General features: G+C 44.0%; 1 protein-coding gene across 13 annotated transcripts in view; it reads left to right on the top strand.

Annotated features, from left to right (window-relative positions):
* RC3H1 (ring finger and CCCH-type domains 1) overlaps positions 1–25322 on the top strand; it is a 73653-nt gene extending 48331 nt beyond the window's left edge. For 3 of the 13 annotated variants that reach the window (XM_063165488.1, XM_063165487.1, XM_063165490.1), the window contains exons 15-20: positions 1539–1749; positions 3172–3262; positions 3380–3515; positions 5436–5606; positions 6187–6302; positions 7261–14143. In XM_063165488.1, coding sequence (XP_063021558.1) covers positions 1539–1749; positions 3172–3262; positions 3380–3515; positions 5436–5606; positions 6187–6302; positions 7261–7414 — 879 coding nt within the window. In that variant the 3' untranslated portion in view covers positions 7415–14143. Of the gene's footprint in view, positions 1–1538; positions 1750–3171; positions 3263–3379; positions 3516–5435; positions 5607–6186; positions 6303–7260; positions 14144–17869; positions 18029–21117; positions 21497–23049; positions 23266–23580; positions 23719–23805; positions 24200–24538; positions 24604–24812 lie in introns of those variants that run through there. The other 10 variants (XM_063165492.1, XM_063165495.1, XM_063165489.1 and 7 more) reach the window with 7 other exon arrangements.
* Positions 25323–26482: the final 1160 nt, after the last annotated feature.

Here is a 26482-nt window from a genome sequence, read left to right as displayed (position 1 = left end):
CACGTTTGACCTGGGGAAGTACTGAGATTACTTGGAATCAGCTTATTGCTGTCTAAGTGGCAGCATCCAGGAGTGATAAACAGCTCTTGGCTTCCATCCCTGCTGCTAGAAAACTGTGTAAAAGACCTGCAGCTGAATTACAAGGAGTAATAAGGTTCTAGAGAAATAACCTCCTTTTTCAAGGCTAAACAAAGTATTCTTTGCCCTAAGAGCTAATTTTCAGATAAGCAAAATGGGATCTCTGCTGCTTTTCAGTTTTTGCCTCCTCACAGGAAAAAATTATCAAGAGACCTTTACTGAATTAATTCTTCAGTGATTTTTTTTTTTAATCATTCATAAGAGATTCTTTTTTTGAAGGACAGGAGTAGTATCACCTGATACTACTCTACTATACACTACAGGAGTGCATAATGCTGAATATTCTGCAGATGACATGCAGCTTTACTGAGTAAATAGAAGGATATTAAAATTGCTACTAGCATCCTGTGGCCTCAAGATTTAAATGTATTTTTAATGTATTATTTTTCCAGAATTCCAAAGTAGATTTTCCCTAATATTTCCCTTTCTAAGTATTACATTTCTTGAGTTTAGCTTCCAACTTAGTTGTTATTGCCGTTTCCACCCCCTTTATTCCTGCCTCAGATATGGTAACTGTTTTCTGCAATCCTTATCCCCACTGAAAGCTTGCAGAGTTTTATTCTGTTATAAAATAAAATTTTATTATTAATTTTTATATTATTTGGACTATACCAAAGGTTGTAACCTTTAGACAATTTTCTTGGTGTAGTGGTCCCACTTACCTTGCTCTTTTTGTTCTACCTGCACAGTTTTACTTCTTTAGCAGTCTTAAGTTGATTTTGGCAATTGTTACCATATTACATTTTGTGGTAGCCAACAGATAGCTTTCCTATTTAACTCAGCTCTTCGAGGACAGTGTGAACACTTCTCTCCTCATATACTGATCCATTAAGGTGTTTGAGTCTGAAACTGAGTTAGAAACCAGGATGTTGCAAACAGTAGTGCTGCTTTATGAAAAGTGCCTGAAGAGATATACCAGACATGTCCAAGTAAGTGTGGTGCTGAAAAACTCCCATTCTGAGTCATTTGCAGGCTGTTAGGTTATACAATTCTTAGCACTGGGCTTCAGAGACATTTCTTTGTGATTCTGGAAGGAATGTGTATTCCTCAGATATACCCACTGGTCTCTTCTTTGAGTTTATATGAGGGGGAGGTTTTCCCCCTCTTCTCTTCCCATTAGACTTTCTCTGTCTCAGTTTCCATTTGCTACTGCTCTCTTCTTCTGGATTTAATGACAGTTTTTCAGCTTTTTCACTGTGGTGAAAAATCACTGTGGTGTTGTACTGATCATCTTAAGGTAGGCCATTAAGATGTCCGCTCTGACTACAAAAACTAGTTGAAAAGTCAAGGGAATAGAGAATACAAGAGAAACTAACTGCACTTACCAAATTGTTGTGAGAGGAATGTGTCCTGTTGGTTTTGGAATGAGTTTTGGAGTGCCTTTTCCATGTGTTGTGCAGAATGTGGACAGCAAAGCCATGCGTGAGCAGCGACTGGACATGCAGCGGCGCGCGGCCGAGGCGGGGGACGATGACCTCATTCCCTTTGGAGACCGCCCAACTGTGTCAAGATTTGGGGCCATCTCCCGTACTTCCAAAGCCATGTACCAGAACTCTGGGCCCATGCAGGCCATGGCAGTTCCAGGAGCTGCCACCAAATCCATCATTTCAGGTATGATCTGTTCTCTTGCATTTTGTTGACTGTTTTTTTGTTTGTTGCTATTTTCTTTACTTGCCTGGAAGACAAGCCCTCTAAGCTTGTATCTTGTCTTAGAAGTACAGCTGTGGTGTGTGTTAATGGCACTTAAAATAACTGCAGGTAGGGTTATACTGAGAAGACTGAATTCAGGACAAGGTTGCCACAGTTTTCTGAGATCACCTGGTCTAGACAAGAGGAGACTGAGGGCAGACCCCATAGCAGTCTACAGCTGCCTCCCAAGGGGTGCAGAAGGACAGGCCCTGAATTCTCTCTAGTGACCAGTGATAGGACTGGAGCTCTGTCAGGGGAGGGTTAAATTGGATATCAGAAAAAGATTCTTCCCTCAGAGGGTAGCACTGAACAGGGAATGGTCACAACCCCAGGACTGCCAGAGCTCCAGAAGTGTATGGAGAGTACTCTTGGGTACAGGGTGGGATTGTTGGGGTGTTTGTGGAGGGCTAGGAGTTGGACTCTGTGGTCCTTATGGGTCCCTTCCAACTTGACATATTCAGTGATTCCGTGACATGTTTGAGCATACAAGTGTATTTGTTAGTGATATGTTGTTGCTGTTTGGAAGAAGTTACTTTGTTCTGCTAGTCCCTCTGATAGGAAGCTTATTATAAATCTGTAGCAGCAGAATCCAGAAGCCTTGCACTTTCCCAAATACACTATGCAAAACCATCTTGATGGACTATTGTACTGCTGCTCTCCTGCTTTATGGGTAGCTGCTCTTGCAAACTTAATGCAGCCATTGTCTCATGTACTGTTAGGCAAAGCAAAAAAGTAGAAGTAGTTCATTTCCAACACATCTATTTTCTAAGCACATGTATAATATGGCCTTCTGTCTTACTCCAAAAGAGTAAGAGACCTCTTTCTTGAGGTGCACTGCATAACCTTAAGAAAATATTGAATTATTATATTCCCCCAAACTTGCTTCTAGCTCTTTCAGGCAGTAATTTTTTAGACTTTATTACAAGTAGAGCTCTGACTTCCCTGAAAAGTTACTATTTAAACTGTAGTTACTGAGATATGTCAGAATTATCAATGAACTCCTGAGTCTTTTAGGAACTTCAGTAGTAAAAATAACTGCAATCATCATGTCTGTAAGTTTTGTTCTGTGTTTGCTCATCTGCCTGAGTATCTGAAGTCCTTCACAGTCTCAGACTCTGGAAGGCTGTCACAGACTGTTAGTCATACAGGAAGAGTCGTGTATTAGGCATTTGAGACTGGTCAAGGAGAGTATGTCTGTGTTCATTCAATCAAAAGAAATGTTCAACTTCTCATAATTAGAGGACTGGCCTTTCTTCTTCTTCTCTGTCTAGTTTTGTGTTGGGTGAATGACTGAAAGGGTGATTTTGTAGTAATGCAATGTGGTTTTCTTCTGTTCCCTGGTAGACTACAGTCCTTATGAAACCCACGGTGGCTGGGGAGGCTCTCCATATTCTCCTCATCAAAATATACCTTCTCAGGGACGTTTCAGTGACAGGTGGGACTGCTGCATTTTTTCTTTGCCTTGCTCTAAATTTTCTCTTCTCTATTTTTTTCTGTGCCAGTGGAGTAAAGATTTTTTTTTTTGAAATCTCCTTGTTTTCCAATCCCAAAGGGAGAGGCTGTCCATGTCAGATGTGGCTGCTCATGGGAAGCAGTTGCCCTCAGCTGAACGGGAGCAGCAGCTGCGCATGGAGCTGCAGCAAGTTGACCATCAGATCAGCCAGCAGACCCAAATGAGGGGGCTGGAGGTTGGTACCAGCGTTTGGAGCAGCACTGGGGGGTGGGATGGAGGGAGATGAGGCTGGTAAACCTTTCAAGGGCTGACGTTTGTAGTGATACTCAGTAGCAATACTTAATCCTGTGATGCCAGGCATCAGGGCTGTGGTGCAAGTTCCAGCTTTTCTGCTCAGCAGCAGAAACTTCTCTGCACTCCACATGCACACCAACACTATATTTGAATCTGCAGTCTGTGCTTAGTCTTGTTTGCTATCACTCTTTTTCTCTCCCCCTATGTTCAGCTCTGCTCAGAGGCAAACTTGGGGTGTAGGAGCCTGTTCTTCTTGACTTTACTGCTGCTGGACATGTCTAATTTTATGTACAGAAAGCCATGAGCTTCATCTGTTTCATGTTTGGCGTTGTGTTTGTACCTGTTTCTTCCTAAATAGCACAAACCACAAGAGTCAAGAAAGTAAATATGTAATACATTTAGCTTGAAAAATTAAGGTTTAATACTTTATGGCTCTTTGCTTAGAAAAAATGTAGCATCAGGAAAGATGAAGTATGTGTTTGTAAAAGAATTAATGAGCTGAAATATTTTGATTTTGTGAGACAGGAGAAATGTCAAGCTATAATGAATGAATAGTTGTAGAAAGCCTTAGTTATTTTTTTCCTCTTAGGAAAAATCAGTGAATATTTACCAGAAAACTGTTCTAGGTACTTTAGCAACTATTTGTGTTAACATTTTCCCAGAAGAAAATGCTGTAAGTAGTGGAGAGCAGCTTCTGCTGAAGCTATGGTTAGTTAAGAAGACATGCTACAGAGGAGGGTTATTGCAGCTTAGTTTAAGAGCTCACAATTAAGTCACAGCAGTAGTTGCAGTAATATGCATTTGTTAGTTACTTGAAACATAGCTTGTGTTCTTGTGCTCTTGTTTGGGAATGAGAGGAGAAAATGTTTTCAGTCTTGCATGTCTGCATTTGCCATAATACAAGAGTACTGGAAAGTTGCAAAACCTGTAAGTGGCCTTCTCCTGCTGATCATTGTTGTGATTGTGTCAGTGTTAAATCCTACTCAGTTGAATGTTCAGCCTTGATTTTGGCATAATATGAATTTTGCAGAATTAGTTATTTTGATTAAGAACAGCTTTCAGTTTATCTCTTATGTTTAAAGCTGCATGTAGATGTTGGAAATCAAGGAGTCTTCACTGGTTTGCCTACTACAGGGTTGTAGCTATCAATTCAGCCAAAGCATGAAGAGCTAGATCATTTTGCTTTTGCATTGTATGAGCATTTCTACTTAAAGACGAGCCAAATGCTGGGTTGTGTGGAGTACAAGATGATGTGTTTAAATGCAGAGCCCACACTTGCAGAACTGATTCACATGTGTTAGCAGAGTTTTAGAATGGCTGACATGGCTACTGCTTTTAGTAACTTGCAACTTGTGAATGACCATAGTCACTTGCCCCTCTCTGTTCCTCTGTTTCCTAATGTGGGTCAGTAGAGACCTACATATTGACAGCTACATCTCTCAAGATGATGTAATAGTAATTCTGGCTCTGCTGTAGAGTTAGATAAATTCTACTACTGTAAATAAAGCAGCAGATTTGCTTATCTGCAGTTTTTTTTTGTTGAACATAGTGCTCAGAAGAGAGTAATGTTTTTGTTCTTGGGCTTAGTCTTAGTTTTGAGAAGGGAGTGACACATGAAGACAACACATGCAAATTTGTGACAGCAAGAGGAGTTTAACACTGCTTGTTTAAAAATTAAAATACTTGTCCATGTCTACAGAAACATGTTGAAACTTGCATTGGGAGTGATTTCAATTGGGACATTGTGAAGTGTGGCCTTGGTTTTGCAAACGAGCAGTACTCTGGAATTCTGGCCTTAGAGCTCTCTGTGCTTGGTGTGCTGTGTGCTCAGTTGTGTATGTGCTTGGCTTTATGCATTTAGGCTGTTAGTAACAGGCTGCTGTTGCAGAGAGAGGCGACTACCCTGGCAGGCCAACCACAGCCCCCACCCCCACCTCCCAAGTGGCCTGGGATGATCTCAAGTGAACAGCTGAGCTTGGAGCTACACCAGGTGGAAAGGGAAATTGGAAAGAGAACCCGTGAGCTGAGCATGGTGAGTGCTGGGGGGCTGGGAGGCAGAGATGCAGTGCAGAGCCCCGAACTGGCTGCAGCCCCTTCACCCTGGCAGAAAGGCTCCCTGCTGGATGCTCACAGCTGGAGTCATCCATCTTCCTCTTCACCTCTATTCTTCAAAACCTCCTGAGGAGTTTCTGGAGTCTTCTTCACGAAGAAGTTTAATGTAGCCTCTTTAAATGTTAGTTTGTCACCATTTGAAATAAGTGTGGTGTTGACTTTGATGGAAACCAAACTGTCTCCAAGGTCCCTGTGCCATGAGCTCTATGAACTGCTTTAACATAGGAGACATTGTCTGCAGGTACAGGCTAGTGTTCAGGAGTCTGTGTGCTGTTACAGTCTGTGGCCTTTGCTTGTTGTTACAAGGATCATCCCTTCCTTTTGGGAAATACTGTGTCCTGAGAGGATGAGCATATCTAAAAGTCTGTTTTTGTCTCATGGCTTTTGTGGGTTAAACTGTGACTGCAATTTACAGGCCTTCTTCATCGTCCCTAAGGAATGAAATCTCCAGTTCTTTCAACACACTCTTAAAGAATTTTTCATCTGTCCTTTCTTTAAAGGAGAGCCAGTCTTCATTGGATATGAAAAACAAGCTGGGCACCACTAAACAGACAGAAAATGGACAATTAGAACCACAAAACAAGGTTCCAGCTGAGGACCTTACACTGACATTCAGGTAACATGGGCCTTCAACCTGTCTGTGTAACAGGAGCCACTTCTTCAGGGCCACTCTCCTCTTGAATAAATACTCTTGTCTCACATCAGCCATGATGAGGAAGCACCTACTAAACAAAGAGACTAAAAATCAAGTTTTTATAGTGCAGGTATGAGTTAAGGACCTCTCTAGCTGTGGAGTAGGTGAGTGGAATAAGACTATATAGATTAAGGGAACAGAAGACTTGCAGAGAGGAATCCATCTGATTAGCAGGGAGAAGCAGGAGTTACACAGCCACCACAAAAGAAATCTTTATCTGCTGTTTTGGTTTCATATAAAGAAATCTCCCAAATGTGAAAGGTATTCCATCCTTCTAATGTTTGTGATGTGGATGTTGTCTAGGAAGGCACAGACTTTGAAGCTACATTCACTTTCAGCTGTCAGTGGTGGACTTTTATCTGTGTAGATGCTGGGATTGATTTCCGTTCCCATTTAATAGTTGGAATAAAATGTTTTTGGGAACGCTGGAAGTCTCTACAGCAAGTATTTTCAAACAGCCACAAGCACCTATGTGTATTCAGGCCAGCACTGAAGAGAGAAGCTTGCATGCTTACATAACTTCATGTGAGCAGTTTGGAATATTAATTCTTATTCAGAATGAGCATCTTCTGAATAAATGCATTATTGCTGATGAAGTCTGTGCCTTCTTTTTATGACCAGTTCTAGAGTTTTGTGTTGCACCATCAGATTGACACCTCCTGAGCAGGAGCTAATTTTTCCATATGGTACTGTGAAAGTAATGAAATCAAAATAACTGTTTATATTTTTAAAAACAGAGGGAGGGAAATATAAATTATTATTAGGTAAGTTAAATATTCTAGAATATGTACACTGAAGTCCTCTTACTTAGAAATGAAGGAAACATCTCATTAATTGCCTCTTTTCACCCACTTCTCCCTTCTCTTCAACTTCCCTTCAGCAGTGATGTTCCGAATGGATCAGCTTTGACCCAAGAGAACATTGGGCTCCTGTCAAACAATATGGCATCTCTGAGCCTGGCAGAGGACCCCGAGGGAGGAGGAGATGGCCATGACTCCCAGCGAGGGGGAGTGACACCCACATCTGCTCCATGAAGCGAGGCCAGCACACCCTGGAGCTCCTTCTGCTGGGGTGGCAGCAGCTTCCATCGGGTGTTTTCTTCCAGGGATGATTGGATAAACCCAGGAGCAGCAGTAGTAGCAGAGCAGCAGGTCCAGAGGCAATGTGCACAAACACAACTACTAGAAACAAATCCTGCACATAGTTCACATTAACGCATTTTTTAATTAAAAAAATGAAAATTAGCAGTATCTGCAAGCAATTCAAATTAAATTTGTTTTTGTTCTGTGAATGAACTTTATTTTAATAACTTTGGACGCCTTGAATCCCAGGGCTTAAAAAAAAAAGATATTATATATATATACTCTGTTTGATTAATTGTATGATCTTAATGAAGTAGGTTTTCTTTTATTTTGGTATTATTACATACCCAGTGCATAATTCCTTATTTACCTTACTAGAACAGTTTGGCCACTTCCTTGTATGATTTAAGGGTAAACAAGGAATGAAGGTTTGGAGAGTAGCTGTGAATTGCAGCGTCAAAAGATGTGCAGCAGACTTCATCTTAACACAATTCCTCCCATTGTGGCCAGGAACTTAACCCGAGCTTCTTGCTTAAATTGCTGAATTTAAACTACAAATGACAGTCTTTGCAAAGGTGTGGTCCTTTTCAAAGGCTGGTATTATTTAAGGTCTGTGTGTTAGAATCTGACACCTGAGTATCAACCTGCAGTTTGTCAGGGCTGCAGTGAGTCCACCCTGGATTCCTGTTCCATGGGGGAAGAATTGCACTGAAGGTGCAGCACAGATCTTGCCAGAGTTATTGAGAAGCAAATTTTGCCTGATAGATTTAATACTTCTCCAAGCAGATGCTTTATGGGCCTAAGCCAGAGAAGCAGTAAGTGTCTTTTGATTTTTTTTTTTTTAGATTAAAGATTTTGTTCTTGCTGCACATTTTTTACTTTTTTGGCATATGCTGAGGTAAGATCCTGGATATGAAGACCTCTTGAGAATGATTTTTCAAGTGCTGCTCCCTCTCTACCTTCTTGGCCTGTCCTCATTATTTCTTTCTGGGTTAGACTACTAAGTGGGAAAGCACTGGTTATGTAATAAATTACTGCATTGCTTTGGTTGGGTAAAGCAAGAGTTAATAAATTTTCTTGGGTTTTAGTTTTCTTTCCTTAACCTTAACTCCTGCTGAGGTTCTAGCAACCTTGGGCTAAGCTTTGCATTCATCATACTGTTAAATAAAACAACAGGGGGGTGGGAGGGGATACAGTCTCACTATTGCCTACCAGTAGGAGAGTCCAAACAGAAGACTCTTTTGAGTAGCAATTATTTAATTTGCCCAGTCAAGGCACCGCGTTTATATACTATTTCACATTGAATTTGATTATGCCCTACAGACCTGGCTGGTCAAGGATTTGATACACATATTGGCTTGGGATTCGAGCTTTCTTTTTTATTTAAATAAAAATTTATATATAAATATATATATACATATATACATAGTTATATCTGTATATATATTGGGTATGTTTTAAGAATTTTTTCGCATGAGCGCAGCTGTTGTGATCAAATGTTGGGAGGTAGAAGCACTGAATTAAAATAAAAGCATTTTTTAGCACACCCCCCCACACTTTCCATGTGTCTTAACACTGGTTTATTTCACTCTTAGTTGAACTTTGGCCTCTTAATTGCCTGGAGTAGTTTGAAGCTTGCTTTTTTCTAATGCCTCTTTTAACTTTTGGCAAAGAATCAACTTTGCACTGAAACAGCTTCATCTCCCCTTGCCCCTATCCATCTGTATCTCCTACTTGAAGCCAAGCATTCCAGCCACTCTCCTTGGAGCTGAGCAGAACTGGGGTGATGCAGCTGGGAGCCTGTCAGGTCTGTTCCTCCCTTCTCAGCTCTGGGCATGAGGAGGATGAAGGTCTTTTCCTGGCTGCCTGCTTCCAAGTCACCTGACACAGGCCCTGGGCCCTCTCATCCTTCAGTAGAGAGCACCACCCTCAGGTCAGCCTTCTCCTTAATTTTAATTAGTTTGCTCCTTCCTGCTGTGTCTTTATTAACACAGGGAGCTCATCTTAGTCAAGATAATTAGTGCAATATTCTAATCTAGGAGGACAAGCCCAGAATGTGCCTTTTTTTAACTGTAGTAATTGTGGGTGTAAAATTAATTTTCAAAGATGGTTATGATAGGTTGGACACTACAGATTCATTTGTAATACTAGGAAGAAAATCTGGAGGGGCAAAAACCTCTTTACCTTTTATTTCCTGGTTCCCTCACCAAGTTAGGGATTATTCTTTTCTCCACATTTTCTCCTGGAATTCTTCAGTAAGCACTATTTTAGATTGCTGGCCTACATATGATGAATGCTTCCAAAATCTCTGGATTAGAAGGGGGACCTTACTGGGTTTTTTTTCTCCTTCATCCAGCTCTCTGTGCTGTACTTTGTGCATAACGTCCTTGTTGTGATCAATGTGTCCAGGTGAATGCCCTGTTTGCCCAGAATTATAGTTTGGCTTGTTAAATAGTTTACTTAGTATCTACTAACGGTATTGATTTTCAACTTTGTTTCATCCCCTCTTCCTCTTACCCTTTTTCTGCTTTTTTTGCAGAAGTTTAGTTGATTAAACAAAAAAAACATCAAAATGCAGTGCATGCTTTTAAGTTTTTTTCTGGAAATTGCACCTGAAATGTTCCAGTTTTGTGGAAAAACTGGGAGACCCTGGGGGACAGCTAGCTCTGTAAGTAGTGCAGCATTGATGTTTACAAGCATGAAAATGTCTGGAGTGACTCTGTGTCTTCCTGCACTCACTCCTGTAGCCCATCATTGTCCCAGTTGTACAGGAATTCTGGCCACCTCAGTGAAATTGGTCTTGGCTGCCAAGTGGTTTAGTTCCTTCTGTTGGGCAAGAAGCAGCAGTATTACCATGGTGTCAGGGCACTGCTGCATCCTTTGGTAGGTAGGTTAAATTTTCTGCTGCACCAGACAAGTCTTGATATTTGGGTTTCAGCCAGATGGACAGCATGGACAAATCTTCAGAATAGGAAGCTTCAAGTGGTAGGTTAAGCTTCAGTGTGTCAGTGATTCAGTCAGTGTATAGATGATGTCTGTTTATTCTGTGGTGTTATTTCCCTCCTTCTGCCGACATCTCATCTGTCTGTCCTGTGACCTAGTTCATTTTTCTTAATAGGAGAAGTTTAAACTTTTTCTTCTGCTCTTCTTGCATGCTGTCCTTTTTCAGAGTAGGACTTCTTTTCTGTAGATCAGAGCACCTTTCAAGCTAGCAGCACTTTTATCCCTGTTCTTCTCAAGTTCTTCTCTCTGTAGTCTTTTCTGAGCCGTCTCTCCCCTTTTTGTGTCTTTTTCTCCTGTGGCTTGCCCATCCACCCTCCCTGATTGTGTAACAGTGACAGCTTGCTGCCTCAAAACAGAGCATTCAAATGAATTCGCTTAGCCAATAACTTCTGTGAAGTTGCCTTTTCTAATGGTGTTATTACTCAGTGATGCACAAATGTGATATTGCCCCTACTGGTAGGCAAACAGGGGATCTGTATAAACATGGTAAACTGCTGTTTTTCTTTAAAGGAGAGCCAAAGACTTGTGCTTTACACTTTTTTTTTTTCCCCCTGGTGTAGCCATTTTGATTGTCAGACATTTGTGTAGGGTATTGTGAGTTGACTGTATTATCCTAATAACAGTTTCCAGAAGTTAATGATTGTCAAGCCTTGCCCATGCATTGAATTGTGGAAAATCATTCCATTTAGTCAAACAATTTGCAATGTACTGAGATGTATCTGAGGTGTTGTGATGTGTTTTCAGTCTCTCATGCACTCTCTCAGCTGACTGAATGGCTCTTTTAGAGAGGGAGAAGGAACATAGAAATGTTATAATCCAGGAAGCCTTGTTTTTAAGTGTTTCTAAATTGAATACTGATTGAAAATTTCTTCAGTTACAGTAAAAGATAAATCTGTGTTACAAATGTGACTGACTTTTAAGTCCACTGGGACTGAAAAGATTTGTGAAACACTAGCATTGCATTAAATTAGATGTGGAAGAACCAAACTTGTGATCATATTGTCTCTTGACAGCATGGACTGAGTAAGGTGGGGCAAATTTTGTGCTAGAAAGGGCCAGGAGTGAGGCTTTTATTGATAATACAAGAAAGCTGCTGGCATTTCCCTTCCTTGAGCTACTCACTCTCACAGACTTCTTACTAAAGTTTTTAGGTTCAAAGAGAAATCTTTTAAAGTCTGAGTAGCATAAACCCTCATTTCCACTGCCATTTTTAATTTTGAACTATAACAAAGCAGACTTACAGAATAGTTATCTGAAAGACCCCCCACTATAAACTTTCTTTCCTGGACTGGCTCTTTCAGACCTGCTTTTATGAGAAAGAAGATATGCCATGCCACTGTTCAGGAGGCTCAACAGTGGGAGTGCCAGCCAGCTTCTCTGCTCAAAAATGGGAGAAAAGACCCAAACATACGCAGTGTGCAAGTTTTTGTGCTTGTCTGTGTGTGTATGGAAAAGTGATTTTGGTCCTAGGATAGATAGAAGGAATAAGAGCAATGCTGCTGGGGCATGATGTTACCTTCATATTCAAATTTTGTCATCATTCACTTTCCAAAACACAGCCTTCCATTCCTGCCTCCTGGTATTGCTGATTTGAAAACAACAACAAAAAAGTTAGCATGTCAGCTGCTTAATTTCTTGTATCACAATAAATCAATTTCCCTGGGAGGAAAAAGAGAGCAGGAGATTTTGAGTTGCCTGCATGGTAATGGAGTTGTGAACTGGAAAAACATCCACCTTGCTTGAGTAAGTGTAAACTGAATTTCTGAGTAAAAATGAAGTAGCTCTTCAGAGCCACCTTTTGTGTACAGCTATGGTTCCAAGAGATGGGTGGTTGTTATACAGATTATTATGTGGCACAAATTGATTTGCTCTCAATTCAAATAGACTCTTAAAATGTCAAAAACTTCATTGGGAATTTTCATTTCCATAGTGAACTGTTACCAACTGCATTATTTTATCTTGGAATATCAGGGGATGACAGGCTAAAGTTAATCCTAGTTATACAACATAAGAAAGGGACGTGGGGAAATGTTGTCCCAGCAGTGTCCTTCTACAGTTAACATGTGGCCTTTATTCTTCTGTAGGAAGAAGAATGTAACTGCTTAGTGTTGTCACAGACTTCAGAGCACTTCTTGTGATGCAGGTAGAGCCTTGGTTAGCAGAGAAAGGAGAACAAATTTAACATTTCTTTTCTTTATAATTTTATTTCCTATTGGCAAGTGTAATATTGTTCCATGGGAAGTATGGCAAGCCAAGAGGCTGCAGCTTTTTTTGAAATTTCCCAGTATAAAGAGCACATGGCAATGTGGATTTGTCTGCATCAGGAACATCACAGTCATTTGATGCTTAAAATATGTGGCCATAATAATCAAAATTGGATTCCTGTAGCTTAGTAATGTGAGTAATTATCTGATCTTTCCCAGGCAATCTTTGCAATCCCAGGGAGTTTGTGTATGATTTTTAGTGCTAATTGCAAGGTATTCAGCAGTTGGGAGGGTTTAGGTGCCTGACTTCATCCAGCAAGGCAGCTTTCCTTGGATATACTGGTTGGATGTTTTCATATGCCAGGAAAGTACTGTTTTGAAGATCTGCAAGTTTTAGGAAAACACAATTGTCCAATTTGAAAATTACAGTATTGGGAGAGACAGAAGCAACAGGTAGTGCAGTCTCTGGAAATAAAAAACATTTGACATGATGGAATTACATGTAAAATGCGTATGGGGTAAATGTATCTGTAAGAGGAAAAAAAAATATTGTGGAGTATTTGATGCTCAAGAAATTATTTGCTTCTTCATAATGTTAAAAAGATTTCGTTAATAGTTCTGTGGCAGACAGTACTCACAAGTCTTTGGCATCCAAACCAGATTGTATATCAGATGGATCCCACAACTGGATGTGTGCACTGACCTCTTTATTTGTTGCTTTTTAAAAAGAAATTTGGCAGCAGCCTTTAATAAATGCATGAAGCAACCTGAAAGGAAGAAGCAATCCTGTTCACATCACAGCTGCTGCACAGCTCACAATTGGTTCATCTGCAGCTTCTCCCAAGTGAAGCTGATCAACATGGGCAAAACAAATCACTTTGAGAGTTTCCCCTAATTTTAAGGAGTTTCCATTCCCCCTTCAGCCTGTGCTTGCTGTGTAAGCAGCTTCCATGCTCAAAGGATCTTTCCTTCAAGTCAGCTTAGCAGCTGTTCTGTAGCTTGGCTATTTTTCCATATTTTCTCTAACTGGTAGTGTCGTGTTAAGCTCTTCCCCTCATTGTATTTGTTGCTATGGGGAGGAACAGGTGAAGCAAGATGTGTGAGAGGAGGGAGGAAGAATTGTGGGATCTGTATGACAGCTTCCACTTCTTTGAAATCATCTACTTCCAGTTGTGGGATTTCTCGATATATGATTTTTTTGTGGTTTTTGTAAGTCTCATTTTCTTTGCTCTTGTTAGTTCCTTACAAGTCTCCCCGAGACATTCTGCAGTCATTATCACCTTTTTGGGTGGAGTTTATTTTATTTTTTTGGGTTGTTTGTTTTGTTTGGTTTTTTAAATAACTTTTTAACATTGGTGCATATATGCTTGGGATAGAGCTCATGTAATTATCCAATCGTATTGATTGTATGTGATTGTGCCCTGCAGAGGTATATTTAACAAAAAATAAAATAAAGGATAGCCTAGGTAATAAAGGAGACCATGACATTTGTTGAGTCAGGTTATGAACTATTTCTTAAATTTATATAGGATCCCAGACAAGTGAAATTCCATCTGCTGTTTTCATGAATCAATGCTAAACAAAATATCATTCATTCTCTCCTTGTGTTTTTCCTTGCTTTTCTTCTGCTGTTTCCTTCCTTTCCTGTTTCTCTTTGCCATAAACAAAAATTCTCAATCTTTCATGGGAATGGCTGGCTCTGGGTTGATAATGTAGATAATTATTGTTTGTGGCTATCAAAACATTCACAATAGGAGTGAAGTAGAATGTACGAGAAGAATTCCATAAATTGAATTCTTTGCAAGTTCAGAGAAATTACGAAGTTTTGTACATACAGGCCTGGTGTTGGGGGAGATGTTCAGAGGTCCATGGGGAATTGCTGTGTCTTCTCCAGGAAAGGTTAGGTGCTTTACTAGCTCTTGGGGAAACTGAGATAACAAAAGGAGTAGAAGAAAGTTTCCTATATCCAAGTCTCTGTGCCTTTACTCCTCCAATATACTTTTTAGACTTGACAGAAAAACCTTCTAGGTACTCTGCTGAAGTAGGACAGAATGCATTGAAGGAGGCAAAAGGCAAGAGGATCCAGAGATTTGAAAGTCAGTATTGGTCTTCTTTATTTAATTCTCAGACCTATAGAGCCAACAGTGTCGCTTTTATGTGAAAGAACAAGGGAGTGGAGACCTATTGTACATGAATGGCAGTTACATAGGAAAAAAAAAGTTTAAATGCTATTTCTTCTTCCCTCTTCTCCTTGCTTTTCTCCCTCTTTCTCCATGACTTCACCTTGCTCTCACAGAATATCTGAAGGTCCTTTGAGCTGCAGATTGAACAAAAAAAAAGTGGAAAAGTGATTCATTATGTGGTTTGTAAATAGCTGGAAATGTCTACAAGGTCTTACCTGCTTTTCTGTCAGCATTTATATTAAGTGATAAATTAATGAAGAACACTTTGAAGTATCTCTTGTTTTCTGTCTGGGATGAATGTACATTCTTCTAAATTTTGTGTGAGGGCTAAGACTGTTGGACCATCTGAGTAAGCTTTTCATCAGCTCAAGGTATGTGTTCTGTGCCAGGCTGGAGCATAGGAGACACCAAATAGCAGAGAAGCCACATGTCTCCTGGGTTTGGTCTGCTCTTATTCTACTCTCTTCAGCCACCTGTAAACAAAGTGGCTCCTTCACCTGGTCACCAGAAGTGAACAAGAAAAGATACTCAAAATAATCAGGTTTCTTTAATTGCTCAGAGTGTACATATTTTAAAATCAAACCAGACCCTTCAGAGCAAGGAGTGAGCAGGATTTGTCTAATGTTGAGCCTGGTTTGGAACTTGCCTTAAAGTGAAAGTAAGTTTTGCTCCACGGTTTGCTTTGTGGTTTTTAGTCTTCTCCTTTCACACCTTTTTGTGGTCTTTAATAAGTCATTGTCTCTAAATCTGAAACTGGATGAAGGTGCTGCTTCACTGAAAAACTGATCCTTCTACTCCAGGGCAAGCCTTCTGCCCCTTGAGTTTATGCATAATGCTCATTACCTGGGCACCATGGAGCAAGGTAAGGTGTGTTTTGCTGGGCTGAAGACCATCACTGCTCATTTTTAGGCCCCCTCACACTTCCACACTTAATTGCTGGAAGAGTCAAAGCATTCAGTTCCTATAAAGGAATTGTATTTAGTGGGAAATCCAGCAGAAAACTAAGTTTCAGTTGGTAATGGTTTCCTTACCCTTTCTCCCACTAGTCTGAGGATTCAGGGTCCTCAGGTAGTGACTCACTTCAAAAGGAAAAAAAAGAGCTGAATTTCAACAGTTGCTGCTTTCAAAAGGAAGATCTGAAGCACTGGAGAGTCAGATCCCTCTGGAAGGAGGTGGTGGGTGCTCTGCATCAAGAGAGATTGGGGAAAACTTGCTGTTTCTTAATGTGGAAAAGAGGAGAGACCAGGCTCAAGTGGATGGTACCTGCTGGAATTTTTGTCCCCTTTGGATATGAATAGCAGGACAGAAAGAATCTTGGAAAGACGAGCTCATGAGATTCCTTGATCCCATCTTGCTCTGTGAGTGCAAGAGTCATTTTCCCTGTGCATATCCATGAAACTCAGCCGTGAACACCCAAAGCACAAAGCAAAATTAAGGCAATTTCTGTTCCTCCTCACCAATCAGGTATGTTTAAGAACTGTTTCTTTCCAGCTGGGATGTGTTCAGTTGTTTATGTAACCTCCTTCCTCCTAACTGTGAACTCCAACTCCCTGAAGACTAAAAATGTGGGAGAGACTAAAACCAAAGTGTGATGCTTTATCTGTCCTGCCACAGGCTGCCAGGCTTTGGTGCTTGGTTTAGAGCCTCTGATCTTTGCTTTGGGTCTGGAAACAGCAGCTTTGGGAGAAAAACAGCCCCTGTATTAGAGCAAACAAGGCATCCAACAGTTTGGGTTAACACTGGCCATCCTGGGGGCTTCCTGGATAGCTCTGCTCAGATGCAAATGCTGGGTTGTTGCTTGGAGCTAAACCAGCCATGAATGATCACTTACATGCAGCATTCAATAGATAGATTTACTCAGCTACCCTGGAATAAATGCCCTGGGAGCTCTGTGGGATGTGCATGGTTGTTTGCTTTTGGTTTTACTGCTTTGAGCTGCCTCTGAGCACTGGGTAAATGGAAACCTGTGCTTGGGTGTCTGCCTGGGTGTGGAGCATCCCTATTCATCTGAAAACCCTGGGATCTGTGAGCATGTCAGTTACCTCAAAAAATTAACCCAGCAGCCACCAGAAGTAACAAGGTGCAGTATGTGAGTCCTTCCTTTCTCATGGAGGACATTTTTTACATTACCCTTCACTTCATCTCCACAATCTCTGTCCCATTTAACTATGTCCCATACTGATACAGTTAAGTCTTTTACTTAACCCCAACCAGTTTGCAATTGCATTTTCTATTAAGGGAAAATGTTCCTCTCACTGGAGGCTCAGCACCTGCTGAACCAGCCTGCTCCTGGGATTTGAAATTCAGGGAGCAATGCTGCAGGGTTTGTGGAGCAGCTGCATCCTGGATCAGAAATGGTGTTTGGTCCTGCTCACTACTCTGCCCTGGGAATCTGGACAGGAGCTGGGGAGCTGCTGTTAATCCTCAGCTTTCCAGCTGTGTAAGTGAAAGGTCACAGAATATCCTGGACTGGAAGGGACCCACTGGGATCACTGAGTCCAACTCCTGGCCCTGCACAGACACTCCAACAATCCCACCCTGGGCCTGAAAGTGTCCCAATGCTCCTGGAGCTCTGGCAGCCTTGGGGCCGTGCCCATTCCCTGGGGAACCTGTTCCAGGTGAGTGTGTTTAAGATGGGATGTGTTTGAAACTGGAGAATGTGAAGTGGGGCAATTTCTCCCAACTTGTGTCTGTTCAGGAAATGGGATACAGGTGACAGGGCTTGGGACAGATGGAAAACATTTTGCTTAGCTACAAGATCCCAAAATTAGATCTACAAACAGCTTTATATAATATATAATTTTTATTCAAACTCTTGAAGGGTTTGAGGTTTTTCTTGTGGGATAAACAGTTCATTTTCTGTTGGCAAAAACTGAGGGCCTGTGGCACTCGTGTGGGGTAGGTGGTCAAACTCTCCCTTGTCAGATTGAACTTTAAAACCTCTTTTAAACTAAACATTGCCTCTTTTTTCCTACTCTTTGCTTAACCTTCGGCAGCTGGTCATCAGCCTTTGGTCTTAGCATCCTAGTCCCCTCCCACCATCCCCTGCTGCTGTCTCAGCTCTGTTTGAGCACAGAAATCCAGTGGGGAAACTGCTTTGGGCTCAAGCAAGGCTGTTCTCTCAAAAATTTGCATTTACCTCCTAAAAGCAGAAGGCTTGGAGGTACAAGGGGCAGGTAAGAAAAACGGATTGCACACATCTTTAATTGTTAATTAATTCCTTGAAACAGCTTCTTTTCCCTTAGTAGGAGCCTATGAATTTTAGCTGCTGCCAAAGTGGCTTTTTGCTCTATTAGAGAGAGTCCTCCCACCCTAGGTGTCATGAAGGCTGGCATTCTAAATTGTCAGGCTTGGCTTATCCCCAGCCTGCAGCAGGCATGGTGTGGAGAGCAGTTAATGAAGTCAGGAAGCCCTGAGTAATTGCTGGCTGCAAAAAAGCACTGCTGGTTTGCTTTGGAGTCAGGTTTTGGGGTGTGAGGCAGTGGGGAAGGTTTCTCAAGAGCCTAAATGAATCTCAAAATGGTTTGAGCTATTTTGTATTAGCTGGGCTGTGTAGCACAGTGCTTGGCTGCTGTGGGACATTCCCACCACTACCAGTAGCCCCAGTAGGTTCAGTAGGGTGGGTGCTGGGGGTCTGTAAGGCCAGTTAACCATCCTGTCCTGCAGCCATGGAAGAGTGGGATGGAAATGATGTGTGCTGGTGAGAGCCCAGCCGTGTTGCACAGCAGCCGAGGCATCGGGGAGTTTCTCCATGCTTCCCCAGAGCCTTCTGATTTGAGCTGAATCAGCAACTTGTTTCTTGGCTTTCTGCACTTTTTGTTGCTTCACCCTTGTAAGAACCTTTTCTAATTTCTGCATTCCCCCTGCCAGTAATCCTTTTCAGGCAGTGCTGTTGTGGGACTACTTTTGGCATCCTTCCAGATTGACACATGGAGTGCATGTCAGTGCTGCAGAGGAAAAGGGAGCATTGAAGAGCTGTGGGGGGAGGAGGAGTGGGTTTTGGCCAAATTTTATGACAAAGAGCTGGTCTAAGAAACAGCAGGGGCTTGCCTGTAAGAGACAAGATTGGATGTGTCAGAGGCTGGGTAACCTTAATGGATGGTAAAGTAGATTGAAGGTGTTAGCATAAAGTCCTGTATCTTTCCTGAACTGATGGAGTCAGGGCTTTACTGCAGAGTAAAAACAGGGAGTCTTTCTCATTTAATGAGGACAGGGTGAGGATGGAGGTGCCCTCCCAAGTCATGTGCCTTTAAGTATGAAATTAGATGAGCAGCACTTGGTGTGATGGCAAACACCACAAGCTGCTTCTGGCTTGGCTGAGGCAGGTGTTTGTCCTGTACAGACAGGGTCAGGACATGGCTTTCCCTGGAGGGTGAGTGAAGTGACAGGCAGGGGACCATGGTGAGGTTGTCCTTTCCATGGTGGGACTGGCCACAAGTGTGTCAGTGCTGCTGGAGCTGCAGGACCAAGTGTGGGTGAGGGAGGGCTGCTGCAGGCAGTGGAGGGCTCTGCTCCTGGCCCCAGGATTGCACACTCTGGAGTGTGTCTGGCTTTTGCTGGCTGCCTTTTCCTGTGGGATTGAAAGGTTCGGAAGCATAGCACTTCCTGGAGTGTTTTCAATTGTCTTAATATTTTCCTTTCTCTTGGCCTGGGTGTTGTTTTTTGTTTTTATTTGGTTAACTTCCCTCCCTTTTTAGTTTTTTTTTTCCCCCTTTGTGGTGTTGCATCTGTCCTAAACCTTTCACAAGATGATCTCTGTGTCATTACCAGCGAGAACTGTGGCCATGGCCTGAGTGAGTCCCTCTTGTTTTGCTGTGCTATCACACAGCCTTGGGCTCCAGACTGTCTTGGTGCCAGATGAGGTAGTTTCTGCTTTTGCAGAGGAACAGATGAAGTCATTGTCCAAAAGCCCAGGGAGGGTGTTGTGGAAGAACCCAGAGGTCTCCTTCATCCCAGATCAGCCTTTGAGCCTGCTCCCATTTTCCTCCAGCAGGTGCTGGCCCACCAGCACTAGAAGATCACAGACATGGAGGTCACCGGTGCTAAATGCAGGTGACTTCTAATTTAGTTTCTCAGAAGGCAATGCTTGGTAGCCATGGCAGTGAGTATGTGGGGGCAGGCAGAGACTTACCCAACTTAGACACACGTTTGGAAAAGTGCTCTGTAGCAGGCAAGACCTGGGCAGGCTGCCAGCCCCTCCCAGTAGTTGTTTCCCAAACTGTTGTGGCTGTGGTGCTTGAGCTTCCTCCCATGGGGTACATACACAAAGCAGTCATGCAAAGGGCAGCTTAGAACCACAGCATGCAGGCCCTGGGATGGCTCATGAGGCCTTGCTGCCAGAGCTGGTGGGAGATGGGATTTAGGAGGAAATTGTTCCCTGTGAGGGTGTGAGGCCCTGGCACAGGGTGCCCAGAGAAGCTGTGGCTGCCCCATCCCTGGAGGCGTCCGTGGTCGGACAGGGCTTGGAACAATCTGGTCTAGCAAAGGTGTCCTTTCCTATGGCAGGGGTGCAACCAGATGATATTTAAGGTTCTTTTTAACTGAAACCATTCTGAAGTTAAGTGTTCTTTAGCAAAGGGGAAAATATAAATTATCTCTCTCTGGCTGGAAGATTTTCCGAGAACTGCTTTTGCTGGAACACAGTAATTCCCGTTAGCCTGCACTCTTTAGGTACCAAGGTCAACCAGTTTGCACTGAGGTGATATGAACTTTGGACAGGAGTTGTTATGATGTACCAGCTACACCATACATGCTTATAAAGTACATTTTTTGGGAATTAGAGATGCTCAGTCCATGGAGGGACCAACTTCCTTGGAGGCCTTTTCCTTATCACCTTTCTTCTCTGCCATATTATCTCCTACATCAATAACTGTTAAGTTCTGTAGAGCTGAGGTGAGCCTGGCAGGATCCTTACACTGTAGTCACCTCACTGGCCAATGGGGATGACTCACAAGTTCAAATCATCCATTTTGGTACAAACTTGTCAGGGCTGAGCCTGCTGCTTAAAAAAGAGGGGCCCCAGGTCACTAGAAAAACACTGATTTCAGTCATTATATTGCTTCTAAAAGCATTGTGTGCACACAGGCAAGCCTGTCCTCCTGCTGTCTGTCTGTCCTTGCTTGTCCTGCAGGTGCAGGGCAAAAGGATGACTGAGGGGGCTGTGGGGCTGCTGTCACTGTGGTGCTGGCTGGAAGGGGCCCAGGGCCATGGAGCAGCACAGGTTTCACAGACAGGCCGTGTGTCTGAGCCCTGTCTCTGGTTCCAGGACAATGCATCTCCTCGTGCTGTGCCTGCTCAGTGTGTGGGGCCCGGCTGCCCCCGAGCACTACGCTGTGGAGGACATCTGCACCGCCAAGCCCCGCGACATCCCCGTGAACCCCATCTGCATCTACCGCAACCCCGACAAGAAACCCCAGGAGGGAGAGGGGCAGGAACCAGCCAAGCACAAGCTGCCAGAGTCCACCAACCCCCGGGTGTGGGAGCTGTCAAAGGCCAACTCTCGGTTTGCTGTTGTCTTCTACAAGTACCTGGCTGACTCCAAGGACAGTGGGGAAAATATCTTCATGTCCCCCCTCAGCATTTCCACAGCCTTCGCCATGACCAAGCTCGGAGCCTGTGGCAGCACCCTCCAGCAGCTCATGGAGGTTGGTGGAGATTCCTCAGCCTTTTCTGTAGCAGGTCTGAAAGACAGGAAAGGTGATCATGGCTAATGGCTGCTCACAGGGTCTCAGGATTTGCCTTGGGGAGGAAATCCCAAGTTGGAAGGACATTAAAATTCATCTTATTCTACCCTCTGCTATGGGCAGGGACACTTTCCACTAGACCAGGTTGCTCCAAACCCTGTTTCTGGATTTGTTTAGATCCCAGCTCTTTCCCCTTACTCCCTGTTGGGATCCAGCATTCCTGGCTTTGAGAGGTTAGTTTTTATCTGGAGGAAAGGAAGCCCGTTTGGAAGGTGAGGGAAGGGAATGGCAACAGTTTGCCTCTTGCAGATTGAGCTAAGCTTTTCCTTAGGTAAAAAGCATGAAAAGCCATGATACCAAGTTATGCTGCAGATGAACTTTTTCACATTCCTTCTCTCTTCTTTGGGACAAAAATGAGACACATGGGAGACCCTGCAGTCCACCTGACTTTCAGGGCAGGGGAGCCTGTACACGGGGAGTCACTCCCTCTACCTGTTGGCCCTATACTCAGGGGATAAGAGGTAATTCTGAGTTCTGACTCTTCTATGCAGCTTATTTAAGTCCCTGCCTGTCCTAGCACCCTTCTCAATGCCACTCACTTGCTGTGTGGGGTTTCATGCTGCCCATACCTTTTTCTCCAATGGGAGACCTCAGCTCAGAGGAGCCTTTCTCCCTGCAATGAGGAGGTGTGAATCAAACACCTCTATTGCTGTCCTTACAAATCCTGCCTCTGGAACAAATAATGTTGGTGGTCTCCTATCATTATCCACACAGCCTGAGTGGAGCAGCTATAACCACATCTCCAAAATCTTCACTTGTGCATTCCCCTCTGGGCAGCCCTTCCCACTGAAAGGGGAACCTTCTCCATTGAGCCACCCACACCAGCAGTCCTAACCCCCCTTTTCCCTATGAAATGGCTGGGAACACCAGGAATGCCTTACAGGAAACAGTGCCAAAAGAGATTCATAAAGAGCAATGGGCTGTGGGAGTTTCTGTGCCTTAAAGCCGTGAGGTTGGATAGCAGTAGAAAAATCATAATTGTCCTTCCAGCTGGCAGCTGGGAACAGATAAAAAAATTCCCTGTGCTGCAAAAATCTACCCTCAGAATGATTGCTACATATTCCCATTCCCTGTAAAAATAGATAAGATGTACCAGAAGTACTCAACAGGCCATGAGAATTCCTCCTGGGAAAGTGCAGCCTTTAGCATTTTCACAGGAGGGTTTAGCACATGTGAGTCCTCCCATGACCTGATAGGACCCAAGAGCTGCAATGCTCATCTCTGGGCTGTGGTAAGGGGTTATGAACACTGTGTTAATTTTACCAGCACTTAAAGGTCTTGGGCTGGTGATGTGTTGATTTTTCCAAACGTTTGGGGTCCTACACACGGAGGGTGAAGCTCTGAGGGCCTGCAGATTTGTTGCTGTTGAGGCAAAGGCTGCACCACCATTTCCTCTGGGGCCCAGAGCACAAGAGCCTCCTAATGGATTCCTTGTTGCTGTTTGGCTTGTCCAGGTCTTTCGATTTGACACCATCTCAGAGAAGACATCAGATCAGATCCATTTCTTCTTTGCCAAGCTGAACTGCCGCCTGTACAAGAAAGCAAACAAATCCTCAGAGCTGGTGTCAGCCAACCGTCTCTTTGGGGAGAAATCTTTGGTCTTCAATGAGACTTACCAGAACATCAGTGAAATTGTTTATGGAGCAAAACTCTGGCCCTTGAACTTCAAAGTGAGTTTGAACTACTCAGGATTTTGCTTTTTTTGTTTGGTTCCACCCTCCACCCCCAGTCCATCCCTGTATTTTGCCCAGGAAAAGTGAAGTGCTCTGCTCTGGGTGTGTGGGACACCAGTGAAAGCAACTGGGAATCTGGGATGCAGCTCCCCTCACTTCAGCTCGCCCTAATCACAGCCATGTTCCACTCATCACACCTAAGCTTACTGTCCTCCCCCAGCACATACCCTTGTGAGCCTGTCTCCTGCAGAAGGGGTACAAAGAGGGGTTTAAAACCCCTGGCTTAACCTTTTTTTGGATCTCTTCCCCTAGGAGAAGCCAGAACTTTCCAGGCAGATCATTAATGAGTGGGTGGCTAACAAGACAGAGAAGCGCATTACAGAAGTAATCCCAGAAAGTGGTATTGATGATCTCACTGTCTTGGTCCTGGTCAACACCATTTATTTTAAGGTAAGAAAAACTAACAAAACTGGAGAGCAGCACACTTGCTTGGAGGAGACATGCTGCTCATGTTTGTTTTCCCCCTCTCCTTTTTAGGGGCACTGGAAATCGCAGTTCCCAGCTCCAAACACAAAACTGGATGTATTTCATAAAGCCAATGGTGAGACCTGCCAAGTCCCAACTATGTACCAGGAGTCCAAATTCCACTATGCATTCATTGCCCAGGACAAGGTCCAGGTGCTGGAGCTGCCTTACAAAGGGGATGACATCACGATGCTGCTGGTCCTGCCCAGTGCTGGGACGCCACTGGAGGAGGTGGAGCGAGAGCTGACCTCAGAGAGGCTGCAGGGCTGGATTGATTCCATGAAGGAGATGTCTCTCTTTGTCTACCTGCCTCGCTTCCGCATCGAGGACAGCTTCAGCCTCAAGGAGAAGCTGAGGAAAATGGGACTGGAAGATCTCTTCAGTCCGGAAAATGCCAGACTCCCAGGTGAGATGTGGAGATAAGGCAGTGCAGGGTAGAGGTGAGGGGCAGCCATTCCTCCCTAGGCAGGGCAGTAGGTGCAGCAGCACACGAGGAACGAGCACATGAAAGCATTTCTGTGTTGCTGCAGTGATGGACTCTCTGGTCAAGTCCCACTATGGACACTCAGCCATGCTCTGCAGTGAAGACATGACAGCTTAGCAGCCAGTTGCATGTGGAGGAGGATGTTTTTATTTTAGGGCAGCCATGCCTTCTGCCTGATCCCAGGCCATGGAGGATGGGAATGTGTTCTTTCTTGAGCTGTCTCTAAACTGAGTTTCACCTTTGTATATTTTTGTATTTCAGGTATCATTGCAGAGGGCCGCACAGACCTGTACGTGTCTGAGGCTTTCCACAAAGCCTTCCTTGAGGTGAGCCTTGTTTGGTGCCAGCGTGTTTTGCTTTTTAAAAACAAATATTAAAGGGGAAAAAATAGTTCTGAACCTACAGTGTTCAGTTCTCAGCAGTCTGGGGCTTTGGAGGGAGGCTGGCCTGTGTTCTGCGGAGGAGGAGGAGGGTGAGCCCTCTCCATGAAGCATAATGCCTGTATTTTAATCCCATCTTGTCTCTTGGCTGGCAGGTGAATGAAGAAGGCAGCGAGGCCTCAGCTGCTACAGCTGTCACCATCTCTGGCCGTTCCTTCCCTCTGAACAGAAAAATCTTCAATGCCAACAGGCCCTTCCTGCTTTTCATCCGGGAAGCTGCGCTCAACACCATCATCTTCATGGGCAGGATAGCTGATCCCTGCTCCTAAAGGGGCTGGTAGGGCCTCACTTCTCCCTCCTCTGCCTCAGGAAAGGGAGGTGGGGTATTGCCACTAAGTGTGGGCTGCTCCTGGGGTGCTTGGTCTTGCTGTTTGGTGCCAGCTGCAGGGAGGGACTGCATCCAGCTGGGCTGTCCCTGCTCCTCCCTGCCATGTCAGTGAGGGGGCTCATAGGTCACCTCACTGTCCTGTCCTTTGTGGCAAGGAAAGCTGAATTTCATCTGGTCCTGGTATTTTTGTGGCACCCAAGTCCAGCATTGCTGTCCTTCCTGTGCCCAACCCTCTGTAACTCTGATCACTTGGTTCATTAAAACCTATAGATCTGTATGTAACACTGAGCCACTTCCTAGACTTATTTAAATTCCTCTTTTCCAACAAATGGGGCTCCACACTGGAAAGATGAGTGGAACAGCAGCAGCCATAAGGCTTGTGCTGGCTGGGCTGGAACACCCTTCTGCAGCTCCATGTGGGTGGAAGAGCTGCCAAAAGCTGTGCCCTGCTTGCCAGCAGCTCTGGTGTGTCCTGTGTGCCCAAGTGCTGGGAGTCACTAGTGACAGCCTTGCATAGCCAAGGCTTTGAAACTCTTTTTTAATGCTAAGATTTCATCTAACAGTTACTGTAGCAGCAGTGCCCACGAACCACGACAGTACCCAGGTAAGGTAACCAGTACCTGTAGCTTTGATAAAAATAAACTATTTCATCTGCAGGTTTAGTCCAGGAGCTGAGGTGTCCTGGCCTGCTGCCAGGCCACATGTGATCAGACCTCTTGTCTTCTCAGAGTGGCTGTATTGCTGTAGGACCTTTGGCAGGGCTGTCCTGAAGATGCAGATGTCTCCATTTCAGGCAGCTGTTTCAAACCAAACAGTGAAAGCACAGGTCCTGTCCTCAGGAGGTGATGGAAGTGGTGTGTGCAGACAGTGGGCCCTTTACTCTGGATTTTGTAGGACCAGCAAAATATCCCCCTTTGTAAAGGCTTCTCTTGGCAGGAACTGCTAGAGCAGCCAAGCAGTGAGGGAGTTAACATGGACAGAGCTGGTATGTCAGATCTTTGGTCACTGGCTCTCTAGTTTTGGAAGCTATCAGGGGTTTGACTCTTTCCTGTTCCTAGTAGGATTGTTTGAGCATCTGTGCAAGTAGTGTGTGACTGGGACATGGAGAGCCATCTCCTCCATTGTCCCATGTGCCATGGCAAACCCTACACATCTGAGAGGTGTCCTTCAGGGGCTCCTTTAGGTGCATGCTCCCCTGGGGCAGTACCTTGGAAAGAAGCTGTGATGGGCTGGCACCCTGGGAGAAAAGGGAAAGCATTTTGAAAATCAGAGTTCAGAAAGCAGCTCTCCCTCTCCCTACCCTCCTCTGGGAGGCTTTTCTTGCTGGATCCCATCTTCTGCCTGTAAACATCACTGACAGACACACAACCTCCTGTAACCGCTGCCTTTTTCAGCTGAGCTCCAGGCTGTGGAGATGGACGCTGGGGAAAGAGGAGG

The sequence above is a fragment of the Melospiza melodia genome, chromosome 11 (assembly GCF_035770615.1).
Source record: "Melospiza melodia melodia isolate bMelMel2 chromosome 11, bMelMel2.pri, whole genome shotgun sequence".
Lineage (NCBI taxonomy): Eukaryota > Metazoa > Chordata > Aves > Passeriformes > Passerellidae > Melospiza > Melospiza melodia.
This window is presented reverse-complemented; position numbering and strand designations above follow the sequence as displayed.